This window comes from Telopea speciosissima, chromosome 7 (assembly GCF_018873765.1).
Source record: "Telopea speciosissima isolate NSW1024214 ecotype Mountain lineage chromosome 7, Tspe_v1, whole genome shotgun sequence".
Taxonomy (NCBI): domain Eukaryota; kingdom Viridiplantae; phylum Streptophyta; class Magnoliopsida; order Proteales; family Proteaceae; genus Telopea; species Telopea speciosissima.
In genome coordinates, this window is record NC_057922.1 from 33,731,484 (window position 1) to 33,750,359 (window position 18,876).

The window sequence follows — 18,876 nt, forward strand, 5'->3', positions numbered from 1 at the left end:
CAAAGAACGGTGTCCGTGGCTATTTGTCCAAATTGGACTCCACACCGTGGAAAAGGCATATTTCAGGTCCATGGCACACCTGGTTTCTATCAAACACTATATTTTCACTTACACAACCCATTAGATTTTATGCTTGTATAATTCACGCGGACTAAGAAATATTGAGTACAATTAATGATAACAAATTGTCATTTTAAAAATTGAACTCAAAACTAATAATTATGCAACAAAACTCTTTCCAATTAAGATAATCTTAAATTGAAAGCTACATTAACTTATTATTTATTAGGGAGTGATTACATCACCTTTTGGACAGCTAGCTATTTCAACTGATCAAATCAAATACTGGTATCAAGAGGTACTGTTTTAAATGCATAGGAATGGATAAGTGCAATCACAGAATGCCCTAGATACTTTTTCTGCTGATGAAATTGATAAAGTGAAATGGCGAATCAACTGCTGTGAGGCATTCATTTTCCTAATTATTCTATTGTAATATCTGAAAAAAATTGAACCTTACCCAGCTTGTCCAAAGTGCCAAATCTGAACCTAACCCTATTTTCTAAACAAGAACAACCTAACTGAAGGTAAAGTTGACCAGGTTTGACTGCCAGATCAAAGCGAGTAGTCCTGTTGATGTCAACAAATAGAACATGCCTTGTATGCATGTTGCAGTTACGTCATTAATGGGGAGCTAAATCATAGTACCCTTATTCTTTCAGTAAGAAAACTAATACATTATCATTTATGGGGAGCTAATCCTAGTATCCTTATTCTTTCGGTAAGTAAATTAATATATTATCATTTATGGGGAGCTAAATCATAGTATCCTTATTCTTAAGTGAACAGATATATCATACTTACCGCAGTAAATACTTTCAATTATCTTCCTCATTAAATACAGATTTAGTTTACTAATAATGCCTTGTTGCCTTTCCCTTATAATGTCCCTAAGTTGGCCGGTCATTGTCCGTGTGAAAAGACGTTACACTTATTGTGCATCCCTATGCTCCTGTTGCATGACCTGGAGCATATTGCTTAATAATGTAGCGGCGTCCGCATTGTTGTTGATTGGAGGTGGTACCAGTAAGGCCGTGTTAGAGGCATCACTGACATCATCTCTAGGACGAGAGCGGTTCATGTTCCAGGTATTAACCATGGCGAACACATGTTCATGATCAAGTTGTCCTGTATGGTTAAAGCACAAGTCAAACAGAAGTTGTAAGACATATGTTAGTCAATAAGCACAAGTACTAAAAGAGGGTGCATAGAATAGGGGCAACATACAACAAGGTGAAAGTGGGGGTCCTAATATAGGTGCCCACCAAAATTCTATGCAAAATGGCCCTTAAAACTCAAACAGAACTACGAACGAAAGCAGTCATGTGAGTCCGTTCGTTGTTCCGTTCCGAGAATTTGCAAACTGGGAAGGACGGACTCACGGACGGAATTAACTCTGTGGTTCCGTTCGTTACTCTGCCGTAACTGAGCTTTTACTAAGCGGAACAGAACATCGGATGGAACTTCGACCATGGTTCTGTTTGATAATCCGCCCAGTCCAAAAGTTCGATTTGCTCAACCATTACACTCGGCGGATGATCAAACGGAAGCACGATGACTGGTTTCTTTCGATCGTCCATCGCAAAAATTTTAATAATTACCCAGTCGCGAGTTATCAAACTCATTTGGGGATTTTTGGGTTTGAACAGGGAGCAGAGGAAGAGAGGAGCACTGCGTCCGTTCATGCTTCCACTCCCAAATCCTTGCACTTGGGAGCTTCAATCAATCGCCCTTCACCTCCAAAATCTCTCAGGTATGATTCCTCCCTTCTTCCTTCTCTGTTTTCACTGTTCTTAGGTCTAGGTTTTTATTCATTTGCTTCTTTTCTTATGCTGTCCTCAAGGGGTATGAATGGGTGATAAAAGTATGATTAGTTAGTCCCATTTAGAGTTATATCAAGTGTTCTTCACCCCCAATGGTATCATCCTCAACAATCCATGCTAGGGTTGGATGAACCAAGTCCCAAAATCGAAATATGGGACTTTTTTGGGGAAAATCAACATGATGGTTGAATGTTTGATCTTTTCTTCTTGTTGTTCTTGGGTGTTCATGAAATAATTGTTTGAGTTTAATTGATGGTCATCCAAGGTGCCCATTGCCCTAATTCCACCATGTCGGAATCATCTAGGGCTTGGAAGAACCAAGCCCAAATTGACATTCTCCCACTCTTTTGGGAAACCAGCAACAAGGCATTGGGTGTTTCCATTATGATTCCTTCTTTAATTGCCATGGATTGACATGTACATGTGAGGGTGAATCTTCTCTCCATTTTAGGCATACCCCAAGTACAGTGTATGTCATTGGGGTCTTGCTTACTTGTTTGTGTAAAGTACTTGTTCATACCCTCAAAGTTAGGTGCTAGGTTTTGGGGAGTTAAGGGTATGCATAAACATTTATATTGGTCTACCCCCAATGCTTGTCCCCCACTCTTGTTTAAACTTATTAAGGAATCTAGAATCCCCTTTGGTTGGGTTGTACTTGGGAGTGGTAATATGTTAAACCTCTGAGGTCTCATTATACTCCATATAGCCTATCATTCATCCTCTCTTTGTTAATGATTCATGGTCTACTAAACTAATTCGACATTCTCTGTTTGTTTTGTCGCCTTGTGTATAGGTGAACTGTCAAAATGGTTAGGGGAAGGAGGAATGCCCAAGCTGTGCCACCACCTCCACCCCATTCAATGCAAATAGATTGTATCTGCAGAGGTTGAGGGGAGGTTCAACCAATTCCTCCACAATAGGAAAATTCTCACTGGGAGGGATGTGGTGGTGGATGAGGTGATTGCCTTCATGGTGGGGCAGCGATTTGACAGACTTGGATGGTTTAGAATGCTTTCGCTTCCCACCTACTACTATCCGACATTGGTCAGGGAGTTCTACTTCAATTTGATTCTTATCCATGAGGGCGAGGTGAAGCGCAAGATCACTTCCTTCATGAAGGGAGTACCCATCACCTTTGATGAGGTAGAGTTGGGAGGGGTGCTTGACGCATCCCAAGAGGGAAATAGAGTCTACCACCCACTAGGCAGAGACCCCAATACTTGCCTCCCCAAGGCAGCCTATAAGAACCTGTACAAGCTCCTTACAGATGGCAAGTTCACTTATAGGGAGAATCTCCCCACATTTGGCTTTTCCCAGAGAGTCTTGACTTACATCTCCAAGAGCAATTTGGTTCTAGTCAAGAGGCTCAACATAGAGCCCTCACTCATGGCAGCCTCCTTGGCCTATTCTTTATATATGGGTGAGTAGATATGTCTGCCCTATGCCATCATCAAGCACATGGCCCAGGCAGTCTCCAAACCCTAGCGTAAGGTCACACTGCCTTATGGGAGGTTGCTTACCCGAGTCTTCCTGCACTTTGGAGTGGACCTGGGCAATGAGGATGCATCTGAGAGCTTTAAGGTGCCATTTGGTTACAATGCTCTCGCCAAGATGCATATACACTATGATGTCTTCAGTGATGGGGAGCCTGTTTACCTAGACGCAAAGGGTAAGGATGATTAGGAGGAGGAGGAGGATGAAGAAGAGCATGTGGAGATAGTACAACCCACTGCAAGGGCCTCTAGCTCAGGGACGAGGGCTTCCAACTCAGGGAGTACCGACATGGGTACAGTTCTTGCTGTTATCGGTCAGTTGGGTACCAGTATGGCCCAACTCAACACTAGCATGACACATGAATTTGCTGACATCAGGGGTCAGTTTGCTACTTATGACAGGAGGTTCGAGAGGATCGAGAAGGACATTCATGACATCAATGTCTATCTCTACTACGAAGGCAATGATGAGGAGGAGGACGACGAGTACAGTGATGACATGGAGGATTAAGCTCCATAGTATAAGGGTTATCTTTTCTTTTCTTGGTTTAGTGTTGTGGTTGTTTTCCACTTTTATTCCTCAGTTTGTGTATGGACTTCATGATTCCAGCTAAAATTTTGTAGTCTTGCTTTGGTTTTGGAATTGATGTACTCATCTCCAAGGGAGGTTTCTATGTAATCAGCTGAATTATTGAAATGGAATAGATATATATATATATGGTCTCTTCTTCCCCATGATGTTTCCTATTATTCGCTATAGTTATCGGCTTTCACACCTAGCTAATTTTCTTCCTATGTTCGCACACACATCAATTATTTTCTTTGAAGGCTTTTAAATTAATCCTAATTGTGTAGAGTAAATCAAGAGTCTTTGCTAAACTGTGGTTGGTGCAGAGCATCACGCTCTGATACCATGCTATCACGCCCCCATTTCAATAAGGAATATAATAATAAATAAAGGGGTGACTGGGACGATACACATCATCCCAAACACTACCAGGATCACAGATACAGTGTCCCAATCCACAGTCCTAAACTAACATCATTGTCACATCAATATTAGAGTGCATAACCGAATTAAATATTACATTCCCAATCATCAAATGTATAAGCGAAAGCGTTTAAAAAGGGTAATAGTTATAGTATGTTCAACCGGCTAATGATACATAATACAGTTCTGTTACTGTCACCGACTGATCATGACATAAATACACAAAATATAGTATAACACGAATGTCTATACAAGGCTCGAGGCCCAAAAATCATAAAAGGGGGACCATGTCCCAAGAATCACCAAAGCCCGTAGGCACAATCATCACATGGGCATTCGTTGCCGTGTTCCTTGATCATAGTCTTCGGATCCCCAGTGGCGATATCATCATATCCCAAGGGCTCTACCTCGAGACCAACAAGATAGCCAGTACCTGTATCATCATCGAAAAAGATTATGTACACGGGGGGTTAGCTCCACTGAGCTAGTGAGGGGATGGGGATGCACATACATACAACAACACAAATAGTCCATGGTGCGTGCCATTATTAATTCATTTACCACCCAACACGCAATGCTAAATCAATAGGTATATGCAACTATGGTAATTCGGGAATACACTGTGGGTCTTTCCTTTCGATGCCACAATGCAACCTCAATTACCACATTGGAGCCAGTGCCGGCCGTAGTCATCACCACCCAGAGGCAGACTCCGATAACCATTACTACCCCTGACCTGGCCTCTCTAACTCTCCACAGGTATCAGGTGTTTTGGTTACCCAACACCTAAACCCCTGTTGGTAAGGGTCGTAGCATAGGGAACGGAATCCTAACCATAGTTATACTACATGCTTCCTATCATGTCGAGAGATATTTCGGGTGTATCAACGTTCCGTTCCATCTAACACCTGGATACCAGCACAACATGGTGTATATTGGCCATCATGACATGCAATAGTACTTCTCAATCCTGGGTCCCAGTGCCAGTTTGACCCGACACCGAAACCCACATGCCAGTATAACTCAAGTCACATCACATGTATTCCATAATCTATATCATCAGTATCCAAAAAGAGATAGATGCAATAATGCAAACACCATCATAATGATGCAAGCAGTATTATTAATATATAGATGTATATAGGCAAACCCAAACAAAGCCCAAACCCACTCACTTGTCGTCCACGTATTGTTCGGTGCGATTGTTATGGATTGCCCAGATACACTCTCCCACGTATTAATTAGATCACCTAGGGATGCGTGAACATGGTTAGAAGGTGTAGGAGGGACCCAAGGGGAGTCCCCCAAAATAATTATTAATTTCATTAAGCACAGCACAAACTGATTCAGGGGCGGAGGCAACAGGGTGAGTTCGTCCCTGGAACCACCCAAGCATTTGGGCTCAAATAGGTGGAACGAAAAATCGGACGGAACCTACCACTGGTTCCATTCGTCCGTCCGCCCATGACTGAGACCAAACTGAGGGGAACAGAACATCGGACGGAATCACTCTTATGATTCCGTTTGTTGTTCCGCCTAGGACTGAGGCCAAGTCTGGAGGAACGGAACCACGGATGGAATCACTCCTTGGATCCATTCATTGTTCCGCCTAACCATGTTTCCCAATTATGTGGAACGGAACCACGGATGGAAGCACGATAACTGGTTCCGTTCGAGGCAACACAGGGATTTCGTAGGCTTCCATCTCCCAACCTTTTTCCTTGGGATTCATCAGCCACAAGGGCTAGGAGAGGGTGTCCTAAGCCTTCCTAGGGTCACAATGATCCCAACCTTCCATTGATTCTAAGGCTCACAAGCATTGGCTCCCTTTGTCTATTTCTAAGGTTTTAGAGTTGGGGAAGCCATTGGATAGAAATTAGGTTGAAATGGGGCTTCATAGGGTTGTAGTTGGGGTGTAGAACCCATTAGTGGAACCCATTGCACATCTAAGTTCATATCCTTGGGTTCCAAGTGGAACCCTAGGTGAAACCCATTCCCTAGAAGATCCTCAAACCCAAAATAGAATAGAGGGAAAGAGAGAGATGGGATTAGGGCCTATCTCAATCAATGTGGGAGTTGAGGGCACCCACCACCAATCAATCAAGCCTTGGTCTTCCCTTCTCCACCTTCCTTCTTCCCAATCCCAAGCCTTCCACGGTTTTGGTTGGTGTAGAAATGAATGAGCCATTAAGGCTTGTCTTTATTACTAACTAAATGGCCCTAAGGCCCTATTTGGCTGCCCCAAGTTATGAAACTCACTTTTATCTAAGTTAAGCCTTATGGGCCCACATATGTGGCCCAACAATGTAAGTGAAGGTCAAGAATGGGGCCTACCACACCCGGGAGCATAGACACTATGTCCGAAGTACGGGGTTGTGGGTCCCACGCACCAAAATTTCCAAAACAACCCTGATAGCCTGAACGGACGATCGTATGGACTCACCAGCAGTGGTTTCGTTCGTTGTTTCGTTCCTGCTGTCAAGGCTGAATAAGTCAAGAAATGTCATGGGCTTTGACCCACACTTCAAAGGCTACGAGGAGGGTCTAACCATGTGAGTGTTGGAGTAAGGACTATGCCCATGGTATACCATACCAGTATAACTCAAGTCACATCACATGTATTCCATAATCTATATCATCAGTATCCAAAAAGAGATAGATGCAATAATGCAAACACCATCATAATGATGCAAGCAGTATTATTAATATATAGATGTATATAGGCAAACCCAAACCCACTCACTTGTCGTCCACGTATTGTTCGGTGCGATTGTTACGGATTGCCCAGATACACGCTCCCACATATTAATTAGATCACCTAGGGATGCGTGAACATGGTTAGAAGGTGTAGGAGGGGCCCCAAGGGGAGTCCCCCAAAACAATTATTAATTTCATTAAGCACAGCACAAACTGATTCAGGGGCTGAGGCAGCAGGGTGAGTTCGTCCCTAGAACCACCCAAGCATTTGGGCTCAAATAGGTGGAACGATCCTACCACTGGTTCCGTTCGTCCGTCCGCCCATGACTAAGACCAAACTGAGGGGAACGGAACATCGGACGGAATCACTCTTATGATTTCGTTCGTTGTTCTGCCCAGGACTGAGGCCAAGTCGGGAGGAACGGAACCACGGACGGAATCACTTCTTGGATCCATTCGTTGTTTCGCCTAACCATGTTACCCAATTATATGGAACGGAACCACGGACGGAAGCACGATAACTGGTTCCGTTCGAGGCAACACAGGGATTTCGTAGGCTTCCATCTCCCAACCTTTTTCCTTGGGATTCATCAACCACAAGAGCTAGGAGAGGGTGTCCTAAGCCTTCCTAGGGTCACAATGATCCCAACCTTCCATTGATTCTAAGGCTCACAAGCATTTGGCTCCCTTTGTCTATTTCTAAGGTTTTAGAGTTGGGGAAGCCATTGGATAGCAATTAGGCTGAAATGGGGCTTCATAGGGTTGTAGTTGGGGTGTAGAACCCATTAGTGGAACCCATTGCACATCTAAGTTCATATCATTGGGTTCCAAGTGGAACCCTAGGTGAAACCCATTCCCTAGAAGATCCCCAAACCCAAAATAGAATAGAGGGAAAGAGACAGATGGGATTAGGGCCTATCTCAATCAATGTGGGAGTTGAGGGCACCCACCACCAATCAATCAAGCCTTGGTCTTCCCTTTTCCTTCTCCACCTTCCTTCTTCCCAATCCCAAGCCTTCCACGGTTTTGGTTGGTATAGAAATGAATGAGCCATTAAGGCTTGTCTTTATTACTAACTAAATGGCCCTAAGGCTCTGTTTGGCTGCCCCAAGTTATGAAACTCACTTTTATCTAAGTTAAGCCTTGTAGGCCCACATATGTGGCCCAACAATGTAAGTGGAGGTCAAGAGTGGGGCCTACCACACCCGAGAGCATAGACACTATGTCCGAAGTACGGGGTTGTGGGTCCCACGCACCAAAATTTCCAAAACAACCCTGATAGCTGGAACGGACGATCGTATGGACTCACCAGCAGTGGTTTCGTTCGTTGTTTCGTTCGTACTGTCAAGGCTGAATAAGTCAAGAAATGTCTTGGGCTTTGACCCGCACGTCAAGGGCTACGAGGAGGGTCCAACCATGTGAGTGTTGGAGTAAGGACTATGCCCATGGTATTTGCTCACCTTTCATCCAAACTCAGTTCCCAGACCTCGAACAACAGTTTCTTTTTGATGAACACGGCACAGAGGCACCACTTGTTGATGCACACGGCCACCGGGTTCTCCTTGCGATCCCCTTCACTTTTGGGACAAGTGCTAGGAGGGCAATCTAGGAAATCGCCATCCACAAACCTTCCCTAGTCTCGGTTAAGGAACCTCTCTTCAATTGGGAGTCCGATGCTTCGATCAACGACCTTATGAGTTGGCTTGACAACCATCACAAATAACTCCCCAACGTACGCAACAACCTCGCCTACGTGGCACAACATTACAATTTTATATTAGGGTTCTGGGTACAGTTGTAACAACTGGTCCCAAGTGACTCATTAATACAAGGTTCTCAAGTATTGAGTAAATTACAGATTAATGGCACCGCGACAACAAGGATGAATTCGTCTTCACTTGATGAATTATCTGTGTTATTGTGATTTGGGACAACCAAAAAACTATCATGCAAAATGCATATTTAAAATCAAGTCCGAGTAATAACATCAACATACACCAATAAAAGATTTAAAACATTCAACTAACATGAAAAAGTAAATCATCCAACGAACACAGAGGCTTTAAATTATCCAACCAACATCATGAGAAATCATAAAGTTGGGACATCCAAAATAATACTGAAAAGAAGTACCCATCCAACATCAAACCTAAAGTTAATAATCCAACATCATCCTCACAAATAAAAGTTCAAGTTCTAATGAATTTCTATCTTCACTAATGTAAAAAATCCAACAGCCAAGTCCTTTTTTCAGGAACTACTTCAATGAATGATTGTCTCCATTCAGGGTCATCCCAAATTCGTTGGAGAACCTTCCCGTACAACTCCTTTGAGAGATTAGGTATAGCGTCCAACAAATTTTGACAAGCAGCTGTGCTGTAGATTCCCTTTTCTGAGGGAGCAGTAGAAGGACCTGCAAAAGGAACTGCAGTGGATATGGGAGTGTACAATCCACAATCACAAACTATATCTTTAGTTCTCTGCAAAATAGCACTTTCTATGCTCATGCCTTTCTGAAGCCTCTGAGACAAAATGTCATAGTAGCGCCTTTGCTGCATCCCAGTCAAAAAGAATAAACCATAAAGAGGAGGGAGGGGATAAAAAAGATTAGGCTCCCAGATGTAAATCCTTTCTAAAAAAATATTTCAAGTAATCACAACAGAGTTCCTATACCTCCTTTGAGACAGAAGGATATATGTTCTCCAGTGCTTGCTCAATGTGCGTTGCCTTAATGGTCAGACGTTTTGATTCTGAGGTGCCTGGACCTGATACTTGTTTCTCTTCGTGTGCAATCCTTGCAGCTTTATGCATCTGGCAGGAGATATTGAAAGCAATAAGTAAATAAATATACAAAGCACAACGAAAGTTAGAAGACATTGCCAGGAGTTGAAATCACATATGAAGAAAATCTGAAGTTCAAATTAAACATCATCCAGGGAAATAAACTTAAGAAATCCATTTACATACCACTGCTGCAAGATCAGCACCACTTAGATTTTCGCAAGATTCCTTCTGCCCAATGGCCATCAAATCAACATCAGCAAATAGGCTTATTGCGACCAAGTGTTTTTAAAATCAATCCACGTTCATCAGGACTAGGCAGAGGTACATAAAGAAGTTTCCCAAATCTGCCTGGCCGTAAGAGAGCAGGATCCATCACCTCAGGCCTGCTCATACCACCATACCAAGAAATGAACCACCAAATGAATGAGGAAGAAAAGAGAACTTTTATTGCTAAAGCAGCAAGACCCCCAAAAATAAAAGGACAAAAAATACCTATTTGTAGCACCAATTACGAAAACACCATGCCGCTGGTCAGCACCATCTAGCTCTATGAGCAACTGCAATTACAAAGATACTTTTAATTTTAAAAAAAAAAGCAATTACAAACATACCATTTCTCAGCCCCAATCAGGAGGAATAAAGGTTCTTGGATTTTTCTGGGAGAGAGAGAGAGAGAGGTTTGTTCGTGTCATAGGTAACCTGGTTCAGAATCCGCTCAACAACTGAATCCCCTTCTTTTCCACGTGTTTTTGTCAAAGCATCCACCTGTAAAATTTAAGCAGAACATCCCACATGTTAGAGAAACATAAATCATATTCATTATGGCCAGTGTGCAACAAAAGAAAAGACTAAATGCCTAATGGCATTAATGAGGTCGACATACTAAAACAGAACATTCTAAGAACCCTCAATTCATACGCATCTCAGAAATTACAATTGCTGAACCAACAAGATAACCAAATATTAGAGGTCAAGCTTCAAGTTTCACCAAGTAATTTCAATTTATTTATTTGTTTGGGATTCTGCAGTCTCACTTGTCAGCCAACTCTCGTACAATACAGGCAACACAAACTGAATTTCAGCAGAAGTAAATGTGATCCCAAAACCAAGACCTTACACTCCCAGATAAAAGACCACAACAAAGAGGTCTGAACTTAGAAAATTTCTCAATATTTTTAAGGTAATAAAAATATTAAGGCAAAATGTTATATGTATGGTCGTGCATGGTGCACAGTTACACATATAAAGTGTGATGGAGACAAGAAGGGTTCGAAATGACCCAAAACTCCCACACCCTGTATGACGAATGATGTCGTGCATGAATCTCATCCCCAAATATTAAACTTGCTTTCTTTGCTTTTTTGTTCATCTGCATGCAAAGAAAGCAAGATGTACGTACAGATTTAGTACACATAACTATCAAGTCAAACCCTGATGTTACAAGTTATGGGTCACACTAAATCATAAAGAACTCTACTCATCAAAGGGTCAGTCCTTTGCCAACCATGACATAACACAGTAGAAGCAGCTCTTAGATGGGAAAAATCCAAAGTAGACCAACTCATCAAAGATACTCTACAGCTTAAGTACAAAGAGGTTTATCAGTTTGTGATCTACATTGATTATGTACAGTTGATAGATGGAACCAAAGAGGGGTAATGGAAAAGGGAGAATAGAGAATTGATGGTGTTCAATCTAGTAGTTACAAGCATGGTACAAAATTTAGCGAAATATCGCCGAAATTTCGGTAATTTCGACACTACCGAGACGAGATGGGCTTCTGAAATTAAAAAAGTTCAAATTTCGGTGAAATTTCGGTATATCTCGGTATATATTTCGGTATATCTCGGTATATTTCGGTATATTTCTGTGAAATACTGTGTATTGAGCAATATATTTCGGTAAATTTCGGTAGATTTCGGTAAATTTCGTAGAAATAATTTGTGTAAGTATTGAACTATTGACTATTATGAAGTTTATGAGTTATGACTTATGCACTTATGACTTTATGACTTTAAACTTTAAAGTTTAAACTAAAGGCTACATTTGACTTTACTTTTGTTTCATTACTTTGTTTAAATTTCTTATTATGTCTTGTAGTACTTAACAATCTGTATTTAACTATTTTATACAACAGGGTCCGACCGTATACAGTCAATCAAGGGTGCAAACCCAAAACACCATTTTGAGTTCATTTTTTTTGCAATATAAAGGTTTAAATGTGTTTATTTAGCTTAAATAAGGGTGTCCATGAAGTATCAAGTCTAAATATAGCCAAATACCCACCGAGATGGACTCCCGAAATATTGCAGAAAAAATGCAATATTTCAGCGAAATTTTGCCAAATTTCGGATATTTCGGATATCTCGGTAGGCCCGAGATACCGATATATCGCGAGATATAGTACTATGGTTACAAGTCAAAAGGCAAAAAGGAGTTCCTAAATGGAAAATTTAGTAGTGTATTACCCCATAGAACAGAAGTTAAGATGAAAGGTTGGTCAATAACCCTATTTACTTATTTTTCTCGGTTCTTTCATCCATAAGGATGGAGATATTACAAAGGACTGCCCCAAGTCAGATCAGTGTGTGCAAAGTCTGATCGTCATCCTGAAGTATAGTTAGACTGAAGAGAAAAGTTTATGAAACAACAGTTAGACAAGCTGGGTTAAGGATCTTGATATTGAGGACTAGGAAACTAGGTGTTGCCGCTGGAATCCGTTTTATGCATATTACTAGGGAAGGAAACTCAGCAATGAATGCCTAATAGGTAACTTAGACTCCAACATTGACAGAACAGAGGCTGAGATTGTTCCATCATAGGGCGTACCAAATGCACGAGGCTCTCGCCACTGGCACTGCATGGTCTGGGAAGGATCACAATGTATGCAGCCTTACCTCTGCTTCACAAAGAGGCTGTTTTTCTTGAACCCACGACCACTTGGTCGCAATGGAGCAACCTTACCTGCTGAGATTGTTCTGTCATATGGAATAAAAAGTGAATCAATGATAGAGCTACTGAAAGAGCACCGGTGCCCGTAGAAATGCTCTATAATGATCAAGGTTTGAGAAATAGGAATCGGGACCAGATTCCGATTCGGAACTCAGATTAAATCATGTTGAGAATCGGTAATTTAAATATTAAAATTTTTAAAAATAAAATAAAAAAGCTTATACAGTCTTGTACTGCAGGCTGCAACCATAGTTCAAGATCTTGTCTCGTCTTGCCATTTCGGGCAGGTCGGGATTTCCGAAATACCCGAAATCTACCGAAATATGGTATTTTTTCTGCCATATTTCGGCAGTCCATCTCGGTGGGTTTTTGGCCATATTAAGGCCTGATACTTCATGTACACCCTTATTTAAGCTAAATAAACACATTTAAACCTTCATATTGCAAAAAAATGAACTCAAAGTGGTGTTTTGGGTTTGCATCCTTGATTGACAATATACGGTCGGACTTTGATGTATAAATAGTTAAATACACATTGTTTAAGTAATTTACCGAAATTTCGTTAAATGAAATATACTGAAATTTGGACTTTTTTCATTTCGTATGGTCATCTCGTCTCGGCAGTGTCGAGATATCCAAAATATCGGCGATATATCGGGAGATTTTGAACCATGGCTGCAACCCTCTTCCGCTGTTCTTGGTTCCTCTGTCAGGCCGTCTCCCCTATTCTCTGCAATCACCGCAACCCTCCTCCACCTCCACCACCGCTCCAACTTGATGCAGTTATGCATAGGAATTAGGATTTATCTTTTGAGTTAAAAAATTGTACTTTGTTTATTATTTATTCCTGATAGAGTCGTCTGTAGAGTTAGATATAGAATTTGTTTCAGTTTGAGTCTCATATAGAGTCGAACTCTATTTCAGTTTCAAGGTAGAGTTAGGATTTGATTTTCCTTTAAATACTTGGCTGTACCCAACAATGGAGGTCGGAATTTTTTGATTGAAATTGAAAGAGATGCTTACTGGTGCTGCCAAGAGCTGTGTGCAACCTTTCCTCCTCTGATCGTCTCTCTCTTTTCTCCCAAACTCCTATCTTCTTAATCTCTTCGTTTGACATTAAAACCTATTTCCAGCGACACCTGCAACCAATCATATCTGAACTGAACTCTAAACTGCTAGAGTTTATGTTGTAAGGGGTACTATTGTCATTGGCTTATTATAAGGGCCTATTTGGTATCATTTTTCATTTTCATGTTTTTGGTATCATTTTTGAATTTTGTTTTTATTTAAAATAATGAAAAACACCCCCAAAATGATAATAGATTCAAGAGTCTATTATGGATTATGGCCAAAAACGTTTTTCTTTCATTTGTTCGCTAGTTTAATGAGCACGTGCTCTTAAGCCCTCAAAGTTGAGGGTAAAAATGTCATTTGCATTATCAGAAAGGCATGCTCCGCCCCCCTCTTTTTTTCTTCTTCTACCTACAAAATCCTGCGATCTCCCTCTCTCATCTTCGCTGTTCTCCATCTCCTCTCCTACTTTGCTGAGCAGCCGGTCCCCATCTTCTCTTTCGTTTGTAGGAGCGTTGGTATGAGGCTACTTCTGTTCTTCCCCTCTCGCTCTCTCTCAAGTCCTAATTCGTTCTCTCTGTGAAGCTTTCCAAAGGTAACAAACCCTTTTTGTTAAGTTTCAATGACCTTGAATTTGTTGATTTCGATCTTAAGCTGGTGATCGTTTGGTTAATTCTGATTTCAAGCAAATAGTCTGTCCATCTTTACACTTTACACCACTGTTCAAAATCATGGGCTTTGAATTTGTAATAAAATAAGAAGAGAGGAAGAAGAAGAGGGGAGAAAAAGAAGAGAATTGCTGCAACAGGTTGGGAGTCACAGCCGTAAGAATGACTGCCCCCAAAACCATCAATATATAACAAAATAATCAATAGACAATAGGGTAAATCCAAAAAGACCAAAACACCCCTGAGGGAGAAGTCGTGAATTACCTCTAGCGTTGAATGTGGCCAGGTTTGCCACAATGATGACAGGTCCGCATCTGTCCAGAAGTCTCCGAAGCACTAGTCGTGGGGGCTTTACTAGTGTCAGTCCCACGACCCCGACCACCACCACCACTATTACCTGACCCTCCTGTAGGAACATGGTTTGGTGGAAAAGAAGCAAGAGCAGAATTTTCAGCATTGGAGGTCTCTTGGCTGCTCTCACGGGAAGCAAGTAAAACTCGAGAAAAAATTTCAGATAGAGTGGTGACCTTATCCCCACCAAGAATTTGAGACCTCACCGACTCAAACTCCTTACGAAGTCCACTCAAAAATACCATAACAGCAAGTTCTTCTCGCTGGTTTTGCATTTGCCTGTACATCCGATGAGATAGGAAGGACTGAATTGAGCTCCTCATACAAACCTTTGACATCAGCAAAATATTGAGTAACATTAAGATTCTTTTGATCCCCTTTATAGAAAGCCTAGGACAGATCATATATACGTGACAGGTTATCTTGTTCAGAGTACAAGACATTCAAATATTCCCATAATTCCTTAACCGTATCAATATGAGTCAACAAATCTGCAATCTGATTTTCCATTGAGTTCAGCATCTGGCTCAAAATTCTTGCATCGACAATGTCCCATGTTGTATCTCCTTCAGGTTTCGATTGAGTCAAGTGATCCTGTTGATCACGGCCAATCAAAGCCAATCGAACCACCTTCTTCCATTGCTGGAAATTTGATATTCCCTCTAACTTTCGGTCAGTAATATGATGAGAAGATGAAAGTTCAGTCACAGTAGTCTTGGTCTCAACCATTCTCACAAATCACAGTAATCGGCAAGCCATAGAGACAGCCAACAGTCCACCAAAAATATCGTGAATCACCTCCAAATCATACACCACCCCACTACAGAAAAACACGATTAAAACAAAAAATCGTGGATACTTCAAAGGTCGCTGACTTCCATCAAACTCACTGCTCAACACACTCGATCAACACCACCAAAAAATCAAACTAATTCTTCATGTAATCACGAACTAGTCTTCAGACAACATCAAAAAACAGCATAGGATGCTGCACCCCTTCAAAAGAAAGCCTAAATAGACTTTACAAACCAATCAAATTATCGAAGAAGATTTCAGCCACTGTAGAGCCTCGATCAAGAGAGAAAGACTGATCCTTGTAAGTGTGAACTAGTCCCTATCGATCCAGCTTTGATACCATGTAATAAAATAAGAAGAAAGAAGAAGAAGAGGGGAGAAAGAGAAGAGAATTGCTGCAACTGGTTGGGAGTCACAGCCGTAAGAATGACTGCCCCCAAAACCATCAATATATAACAAAATAATCAATAGACAATAGGGTAAATCCAAAAAGACCAAAACACCCCTGAGGGAGAAGTCGTGAATTAGCTCTAGCGCTAATTCACGACTCCCTCCCCCTAACTACGACAGCTTCTAACAGAATTATTTCTGTGTAGATTTGGGGATTCTGGAGATGGATTTGCAGATTTTTCAGCGTGTTTTTTTGTTGGAGGCTCCGATTATATCCTATTAACATGGCCACATGGGGTTGTTTGTTTTAATTTTTTTGTTGGTTTGGGTTTTTACTCTATGATCGAAGACCTTGCTTGCAATTTCTTATTTGGGACAGTTATCATACTGTTCACACTCATTCTCCTTATAAAAGGAAAACCAACAGGACGAGGTGGAGCAAATTTTCTTAGTTTAGTGGGGTTGCCATCATTTGATCTAGCTATGGTTTGTTACATGGGCTAATTTTATTTATTTTTTGGCTAATGGAGCTTTGAAGAGGGTGTTAGAGTTTCATTTTAATCTTGCTGTTGAGGTTTATGCCTTGGTGCTCCGATCTGTTAGATAAAAAAATGAGGAAGATGGATGAAGAGGAAATCCCTTCACCCACTGATTAAAATTATTTACATCAGTAGTTACCAAACTTATTTTTCATTCTACAATCTATTATGTTTAGTAGTTACCAAACAGTTTTTCGTTTTTAATCAAAATGGTTTTTAGTAAGGATTTTTTTTAAATAGGCCAAAATGAAAATGAAAAATGATACAAAAAGAGCTTAAGTCATGTTAAGTTGTAATTTTATCTTTTGATCTTTTTATCTTTCACCAGGCATATGTAATTTCAAGGAGTTGTTAATGAACAAACTAGTGAGTGGAGACTATTCCCACACACCCACGATTTCTCCCAACTCTCCTTCTTTCTCTAGCTGGTAATCCTTGTTCCATTACTAGAATCGATCCATAACTAGTTTCTAACTTGGTATCAGAGCTTGTTTGAGAGTCGACCAAGCTCATTTGTTCTCTTCACTTCTCTTTGGAGTCCTAGAAAGGTAGAGGGTTCCCATAGAGGCCATATTATGTAAAATATTTCACATAGTATATTCATTGGAGTTGTAATATTCAAACCAATCCTTAATGGAAGGAGTTGAAGGGCTGTAGGAGTTGATTGAAGCCCTGGAAGGTAAAACCAGAGTTACCGCCAGCTTGTCTTCTTTTGTTTTCGATTCAGCCTCATTTCACCTTTGTTTGCAATGAGAGCAAGCTCATTTGGATCGCCTAAGAGTGGGTTTTCAGGCCCCGAAGACACGGTTGGTCAGGAGGGATGGTTGGAGAGCATAGCTCTCTTCTTTGCTTTTGCACAGGTACCGCCAAGCAAGGTTTAAAGTATCGGTATCGGGTATTGTATCGGTCGGGTGATTTTAAGAGACGTATCGTATCGTATCGTATCGTTTCGGAGATACGTATCGAACAATACAAATATGCATAGAAATTGTCAAGATACACATGAAAATACACTTTTGGAACAAAAAACAATATAAATAAGCAATATATAACAAGTGTCATGCATAAAACCTGAAATGGTGAATAATGTATAACCAAACAAATGCATTAAATTGAAATTTATAAAAGATGAAGTTTCTCACATGTTGTAATCGTCTATAGCCATGAAGAGTATTAGAGGATGCAAAGGATGACGTTGTAGCACTCCTTGATTCGTTTTTTAGTTTAAAAGTGTGAAAAACCAAGATTAAATGCAAGATTTTAGACTCTTGGTTGAGAGTTTTCCTTCATTTTTTCGTTAGATTAGGAATTGTATCAAGTCTGTGAGTGAAAATGGCTTTTTTATGGAATGTATCGATGGTATCGGTACGTATCGGTATGTATCGGTACGCATCGATGATGTATCAGTATGTATCGAGCCGTATCGACCGATACATATCGATACGTATTAAACCACCCACTGAACCCTTTACTGGACCATCGATACGTATCAGTCGTATCGTATCGGTCCATATCGGTCGATACATTTCGATACAATTCGAGACAGTTCATTTAAAAAAAAAAAAAAAGGAGATGTATCGGTATGTATCATATCGGTATTGATCCGTATCGTATCGTATCAGTCGATACTTTAAATCATGCCGCCAAGTGCTATCTATCTTCTCTGTATGAAGTTTTTTTTACTGTAGTGTGTTGAATAGCTGCTATGAGTTGAAGAGTTACACTATTTGAATGTCTATGGTTGTTATGGAATGAAGCTAAGGTGTAAGAAGTGTATTTGAGTTGGTTATCATCAAGAAACCGTTGTCTATTTACTTGTTGATGATATATTTGGTTGTTGGTTTGCTTTCTTTCTCTAGGAGAAGTATATTTCCCACTTGTTCAAGATATGTCAAAGTATTTGTTGAGTGTTTACACATCATGTCCGGATCTGAGGTCAGTGGACCTGGTGAAGCTTCAACTAGTGGTTTGGGTGTTTCTCACCCTAGCATGACTCCATTTGATAACCCCAATATCCAAATAGCTATTGTGAAGTTGGACAATACCAACTATTTGGATTGGTCTCACTCTGTGAAGTTATCATTGAGAGTAGGGGGAAACTGGGGTACATTACCGGTTCTATCAAGGCAGCTGCTGCGATTGATCCAACATACTTGAAGTAGCAGACTGAGAACTCCACTGTCATGATCTGGCTGATTTTCTCCATGAAACCTGAGATAGGAAGAGATTTATGAGAAAGGACACTGCAAAGGAAATTTGGGA

The 18,876-nt window shown here is 40.8% G+C and overlaps 1 protein-coding gene across 1 annotated transcript in view; it reads right to left on the bottom strand.

Annotated features, from left to right (window-relative positions):
- Positions 1-9,708: 9,708 nt before the first annotated feature.
- LOC122667841 (cell division control protein 48 homolog C-like) overlaps positions 9,709-18,876 on the bottom strand; it is a 91,537-nt gene continuing 82,369 nt past the window's right edge. The window contains 5 exon segments of the mRNA XM_043864290.1: positions 9,709-9,875; positions 10,032-10,107; positions 10,109-10,231; positions 10,341-10,405; positions 10,548-10,613. Of these exon segments, the coding sequence (XP_043720225.1) occupies positions 9,732-9,875; positions 10,032-10,107; positions 10,109-10,231; positions 10,341-10,405; positions 10,548-10,613 (474 nt within the window). The 3' untranslated portion in view covers positions 9,709-9,731.